This window comes from Adiantum capillus-veneris, chromosome 5 (genome assembly GCF_014529385.1).
Source record: "Adiantum capillus-veneris isolate H3 chromosome 5, ASM1452938v2, whole genome shotgun sequence".
NCBI classification, from domain to species: Eukaryota; Viridiplantae; Streptophyta; class Polypodiopsida; order Polypodiales; family Pteridaceae; genus Adiantum; species Adiantum capillus-veneris.
The window spans coordinates 147,708,052-147,715,445 of record NC_140935.1 but is presented as its reverse complement, the minus strand read 5'-3'; the positions used below and the strand labels follow the sequence as shown (position 1 = coordinate 147,715,445).

The 7,394-nt window shown below is 46.2% G+C and overlaps 1 protein-coding gene and 1 pseudogene across 1 annotated transcript; both read left to right on the top strand.

Annotated features, from left to right (window-relative positions):
• The first annotated feature begins 4,240 nt into the window (after nt 1-4,240).
• On the top strand, nt 4,241-6,352 carry LOC147458257 (uncharacterized). The gene has a single exon (XM_086511791.1). It carries the CDS (start codon nt 5,840-5,842, stop codon nt 6,350-6,352), a length of 513 nt encoding a protein of 170 aa, XP_086367917.1. The 5' UTR covers nt 4,241-5,839.
• Nucleotides 6,353-6,446: 94 nt separating this feature from the next.
• Nucleotides 6,447-7,106, top strand: LOC147458256 (uncharacterized; annotated as a pseudogene).
• Nucleotides 7,107-7,394: the final 288 nt, after the last annotated feature.

The window sequence follows — 7,394 nt, the reverse complement described above, 5'->3', positions numbered from 1 at the left end:
CTTTCCCCTTTTGTGAGAGCTTTAGGTAATTAATAAATGCAACTAAACTCTCATTGGACCCCTTTACCTCCTGGCCAATAGGAATCAACCAAGCCATTGGGCTGTTGAATGCTCATTGACCCCTTGGGAGACTGTCCAATAGTCTTCTAAAGAGCTTAATTCTTATCGATTCTTTTACTAAGTGTTTTTAAATTAATTAAATTAGATTTTCTCTAGCCTAATTCTCATTGGTTCACCTCCATGGCCATCCAATAGGATTTGAGTACACCTTGTGGGGGCTAGGGAGCTGACATGTGTCCCTCTTTCCCCTTGTGTAAAGGAAGCTTGTGAGTGTGTGTGTGTGTGTGTGTGTGTGTGTGTGTGTGTGTGTGTGTGTGTGTGTGTACTGTTTATCTCTCATCCCCTACTTCCAGGGATCGCCCCCTCCTATGTAGGACTTGTGAATACTTTTTGGGACACACATAAAGCATCCAATTTCCCTAGTGTTTGACCTTTGGACACAACCTTTGAATTTTGGAGCCTTAGCATTTTGGAAGTCTTAATGGGCTGAACCTGAGGGTCTTTTAAGCCCATTGTTGCACATTTCTCTTTTGCAGATGGCCCCCCCTTTGGATCTCTATTTTCCCTCCTTTGGATCCCTACTGTGGCCAGGGTCTGTCAGCTTAACCAATATTCTAGCTTTTTCTCCCCTTGTACTTCCCCATATTACATGATCAGTTTAACATGAGAAAATCATTTAGGAGAATTAGATATTAGTTATCATGATAGATAAAAAATCCTTCCTTGTCTACGTAGCTTTGGACATGAAGCCTCAACTTCCCAATCAAGGGAGGAATGGAGGGTTGCTATCCCCTGAAAGCTGTGTCAGCAATTACAGTATCTCCCATCTCAAAGCTTGAATGCCCAACATGGTGGCCAACTCCATTGATATGAAGTTGTGAGTAGATCCAGGGTCAAACAAGATGAATGCATCATGCTCCCTTACTTTCCCAAGCATAGGAGAGTGATGAGCATTTGCAATAAGCATCCTCTTTTGGAGCTTCAACCATGGAAGCTCTAGGAGTGTCATTGCATACATTTCTTTTGGGGAAAGAATGATAACCGTGTCCTTGCTCCCCACACTTAAAGCATTTATGGTCTTTACAAAAAAAACCTCTAATTCTTTGGGAGAGAGCTTATTTTTACCTTTGTAAGCTCCTGGCCTTGTTGTTGTTGGTGTTGGTGTTGCCTTGGGAAGAGTTGTGAGCATTGCTCTTCCCTTTAGCTTCATTTCGATTCTTGTTTTCCATGGGCTTGAGATTTTTTCTCACCCCTTGTTGAAAATTGATTTGAAGCAACCATAGTGCGGTGGATGACTTCAGCGATAGTGCTAGGCCATTGTGAGTTGACATACTCGGCCATTTCTTTAGGTAATACCACACAAATTGTTCTTTTGTTTGGCGAAGTCTATACTTTATATAAAACAAGACGCCACCTGCGAGCGCACAACCTTGATAAAACCCCTATATACAACTCATATTAGGGAATATGACCCCCCTTTCTACGCTTATACGACAATCAATGAAGAAAACTATCATACCCCTATCTTACATATAAAATTTAGGTCTCACATGATCTAACTAAGTAAAACTAGTCAAAGAGTGTGTATCATAGTGATTGGCAACGTACTAAGGAACCACTTATATTGATAACTAGATGTCCCCTTAATGTGTCTTAGTTTGAGTTTCAAACTATGTGCCCGATCAGTCTGCACTCTGGCTACTCGTTCAATTCTGAATCATCTAATTACTTTAAAAAAATGGTTATAAAGTTATGTTAGGTTCTCTGTGTAAATTTGCATATATACTAACTCTTTATACTTTCATCCCTCAACAAATGAGCTATATGGCACAAAACAAGCAATTGATATAAAGCATTGTTAGTTCTTACATGTATCTTTGTAGCTATTGACTCACAAGTTCAAGGATAGACTCTTTTGGGAAGACATGATTTTGAAACAAACTTCCTCTCATTTTTCCCATTTGTCACTTCTTCCCCCCCCCCCCCCCCCCCCCCCCCCCCCCCCCCCCCCCCAACCATAAATATGATACCCCCTCTCTTATCTTGGGAGATAAATTATTGGGGGCCTACCCTAACTTATACACTTACTTAACATGTAAAAAAAAACCCCTCCCCTGCACTTACGTGGTGCGGTAAGTTTTTCATGGTGAATCCCCCAGGGATTGACTGTACCTTTGAGATGTAAATCCCAAAACTTGTCTACATATTTTGTAGAGTGTGCATGCGGTACACAAAGCGTGCAAGCGAGAGAGGTGAAAGTGTGACAAGGTGAGTGCAAGGAAGAGAATATGTGGTGGAGCTCTTAGAGGCAATACCCTCTAGCCCCTTATTCTCTATATGTACATAGGAATAAGATGAGGGTTAGTGTGAGTGGTCAGTGTCAATGGGCGGCTGGGCACTAGGCGCCCAGCTCAGGGTGAGGCACATCGCCTTTAACCCCAACATGCTCCCACTTAAAGACGACTATGCCGATAAGTGGACCCTACTAGCTATCTGCTAGTATATAAAAAATGATAGGTGAGAGACCCTCTCAACCCACGTCCACTGGCTCACTCACTTGATCTACATGCAGTCGCATCGACTCTAGACGATCGTGAAAATCAACGCTGGAGACTACATGCAAACCATGTAGACATCTCTGTATGGTCTGCAATGCTCCATGAAGCGTCATGCTAGCATCAGTCATCGCCAGACTAGCAATCCCCACTGCAGATGCTCCCACTACAGCTGCTAAGTCGGGCCTCGATGATAACAAGTCGAACATGAGACACCCGAACGTTGATGACATATACGCAATCCTGGCTCTATCAGCCTCCCCAGCGCTATATGCATACACTGCACTATCAGGAACACTCATCACGTATATGTGTGTCTCGTCTGACGCTGGAACATGCATGTCCCTGTCGTCCATAGGTGGTACCCTATGTCCTGGCAAATCATCATCAACATCTAGCATAAGTATATCAAAAAACTCCATATTCATCATCTCTGCATATGCCTCTAGGGAGCATACCAGCTCTACCTCTCTCTGCATAAAATGAGATAACTCCTGTTGTGACTCACTAGAGAAAACCTTTTCCACCTCTGCTGCTACAGAGTCTACTGACATGTCCTGCGCAACTAAATGCTCTGTCTCTGGAGCATATTGGGGCTCACTCGCGAATGAGACTCGTCAAGTCTCTCGCTTATCACACGTCAGTGTAGTAACTAAGACTCTATTGTCTCGTACATCAGAAACATGCAATGGGTAAACCACAGAAGACCTAGCTCCTCGAGCAATGACTAGGCGACCCAACTGCAACCGGAATGACCGCACTCGAAGCAGTACCTGACAGCCACGCTGTCTCAAACATGTCACTGAGATCAAACTCTATGCAATCCCAGGAACATAGCACACATGTGTAAGCAAATAAGATGCACCACTGGGTAGTAATAGACATATATCTCCTGCACCCTCTATGCCATACATTGAACCATCAGCCAAATGAACACGACCATAACTCCCACTAGCAAATGTGTTGAACCAATCACGGCATGGTGTGACATGAAATGTTGCAGACTCATCTAGCAGCAATTGGGAGCAAGTGTCATCTCTGTCAGAACTGTATCGTGGGTGGAGACTAGATGTAGATGTGACATCACCATCACTGGCATATGTAGCCGTCTCTCTAGTCTGTGTTGTAATCGCCTGTGCATCACGCCTCTGTCTTCGCTGCTGTCTCGTGCGTCTAAAACAACAGCACCTAATGTGCCCTGTATGACCACAATACCAACATCGCATATGTTGGGAAGATCGAGACCTCCGTCTCTCATGAGCCATCACTGAAGACTCGACTGTGTCACACATCATGTCAATGCATAAGCATCAAAAGTGGGAGATCACTCGACCACCACGCTAATCAAGCATAAACCAACCAATAGCTCAATAGTGAACGCCTGTAACCTGCATGTTGTAGTCTCACGCTCGAAATATGCGTTGATGTGAGAACATGAGGCAAAATCAAAGAAAACCTGTAACCACTACGAGCATACCATAAAACTCACTCCTGCGAGAGTGGATACGAGAACACGAAAATGTGTCCAAAAGTGACAAGAACCTGTCAAAGTGAGTAGAACTCGATCACTATCAAAATAATGGCTAGAACCTGGAGAAAATTCGGCAGAGTTTCCACTGTAAACTAAGCAAAATTTCAATTCAAATCTCAATCGTAAACGGCAACACAAAAGTAAACCAACTTAGTGAAGCCAAGCGAAGCTATATGCATAATCAGACTACAAGTCAGACTACAAGTCTGACACTGCATAGCTGTCAAAAATCAAGTCAACTGACCAAAATGCTCTCGATACACGATAGAGGTAGGACAACATATCTGTGATAACAAAGCGTATAAACCTGTCAACAACTGATCCACATAAGGCATACATAGGCCAAAACCATGGCAAAGTGCTCACTTTTGAACGAGTGGTTCTTGGACAATCGGTACCTGTCCGTGTAACCTGTACACCTGTGGACCTGTGATGCCTGAGCTATCTAGGGTAGCTCACCTGCACAAAACCTGTGCCCAAGTGAGAGTAAACACTCAATCACTGTCTGAGTGGGATAAATCGACCGCTGTGTGGGAGGCACACTCGACCAATAAAGCATCAGAGAATAACACTGCAGATATGCATGTAATCCCATGGTAAGAACCTGGCAACAATCCGCTAGAGTATTCCCACAGTGACCAAAACCATATCAAAACTCAGCCATAAAATACAATCCACATCATGCATATATCACCTACCAAAAATATGGCAATTGAGCTCACTCTTGCATGAGTAGCTCTCTGGACAAAGTACCCAACACCTGTATGCACATGAATCTATTACCTGTGAGCTCTAACTAGCTCTAGCTGTATCCGCACATGCCATACATAGCAAAGCCTCTCTGAATCTTTGACCACACAATCATTCATGTGCACAGCAGTTGTGCCACATAATCCACATGATGGGGCAAAACCTATGAGCAAAATAGATCCACAACCTGCTCAAAGCGTAGAGCACCTGGCTGTTAGGAAATCACCTGAAGAGTAAACCACCTGTACTCTACCTTGGTGACACGGTGGAAAGGGGGAAATAAGAAAATCACCATCACACAATCTGAATGCCTCTCTATAGCCCAGTGATCTGACAGCACCCCTATCCGCTATTTAACACACATCTCGATACACAATCTGCAACCTACTATTTCCCTTGCCCGAACCCAACCAACCCTAATTGCACATCTCGATTCACAAAAACATCATGATGGCTATTTCTTATAACCCCTTAGAGCACCGTATAATTGTACGTATGTAATAGAAAATAGGCTGACACATGAAGATACTTCTATGATCACTGGCACACACTGCATTCAAATAGAGAGCGCTCATACACTCAACACATACCAGAACTTGTATCCTTTATTCACACCATACTCTCCCCCTAACAACTTGGACACATGACCCATAGTACATAAGCACGAGATAGAGAGAGGAAATAATGGATATCACTCAAAGGGAATTGTGGTACAGTGACAGATTCCTGTGAAAAACATTCTTCTTGATGGGAATTCTAGAGAATCACAATGAATGACAAAAGAGAGAGCCCGACAGGCTTCCCCTCTCCTTCTCATGCAACCTTAGAGTTGGGCGCTGCATCTTCTCTGTAGGATGCAAACCTTCCCAAGTCTATGGCTTCTCTTGCTGCCTTTACTTTAGTGCTCCACTCCAACACTTGCTACCGGCCTTAGCCCTCCCACATGCCCCGTCATCCATTCATCTCATGGTGGCTCTTGGTGCTCTCAGACCCTAGCACGTCTGCAGTCCTTGCCTGCTCTCAACCTTCTCCCTCCAGCTGGTTGCCCTCTCCGCTTTCTCTCCTTGTTGTTGATGGCCCCTGGCTTGATCTCCTGCTCACGGCATCTGTTGACGATCTCAACCCGCAGCCTTTCTACTGCTCCAATCTTTTGTGTTATGCTACCTTAATGTCCTCGCAGCTCATGGCATCTACAACTCCCCAAGCTCAAGCCCCCCACATCAAGACGGCCCTTGCACAGCTGACGGGCCCTCCTTTTGATGGCCCCCTTAACCCTCTTGTGGCTCTGCACCAGCCCTCGATCATGGCCTCATGTGGTCCTCCCCACATGCAGACCTGCAACGTTTTTTCATGCCCTCGCGGTCGCTCCCAGGAAACCCCCCTTCATCCTCCTTGTTCGTTGGCCCACACCATCACGTCCTTGACAGGTTCGCGGCCCTCTGCAGTAGCGTCCTGAGCTGCTCGTCAGCGGTCCCAAGTCTATGGCTTCTCTTGCTCCCTTTACTTTAGTGCTCCACTCCAACACTTGCTACCGGCCTTAGCCCTCCCACATGCCCCATCATCCATTCATCTCATGGTGGCTCTTAGTGCTCTCAGACCCTAGCACTTCTGCAGCCCTTGCCTTCTCTCAGCCTTCTCCCTCCAGCTGGTTGCCCTTTCCGCTTTCTCTCCTTGTTGATGATGGCCCCTTGCTTGGTCTCCTGCTCACGGCATCTGTTGACGGCCTCCAACCCGCAGCCTTTCTACTGCTCCAATCTTCTGTGTTATGCTACCTTACTGTCCTTGCAGCTCATGGCATCTACAACTCCCCAAGCTCAAGCCCCCCACATCAAGACGGCCCTTGCACAGCTCACGGCCCCTCCTTTTGATGGCGTCCTTAACCCTCTTGTGGCTCTGCACCAGCCCTCGATCATGGCCTCATGTGGTCCTCCCCACCTGCAGACCTGCAACGTTTTTCCATGCCCTGGCGGTCGCTCCCAGGCAACCCCCCTTCATCCTCCTTGTTCCTTGGCCCACAGCATCACGCCCTTGACAGGTTCCCGACCCTCTACAGTAGCGTCCTGAGCTGCTCGTTAGCGGTCCCAACCTCTCCTGGCTTCACTCACCTGCCGGCTCGAGCCCACCTCGGCCCGTCTACTGCCTTATGCAGCCCCCTCCACCTCTGGCCGCCTCATGCAACTGCCGCACCCTCCTCTATTCAACTGGCCACCTCACTATGCAAAGATGGCACTCCTCTTGAAGCCCTGACGGCCATCTGCACGACTTGCACTCCCTCCACCATCCAGATGGCGTCGCCATCCCATGCAGGCTAGTAGTTACACTGCAGTCCACAACTCATTTTTTTTCCTAGAAAAAAATAACTCCAGCTTTATGATATAAAAAATCCTTGCTTAGTCTCCTTTCACACCATAGACATGCTGTCCTACAACGCTCTTCGAGAGTATCATAAACTTTAAGTCGTACACTCTTGCAATAGCCTCAGATGGACAAGATGAAGC

Coding starts and splice junctions, on each gene's coding strand:
- LOC147458257 (XM_086511791.1), top strand. CDS start 5,840: ATGCCCCGTCATCCATTCATCTCATGGTGGCTCTTGGTGCTCTCAGAC.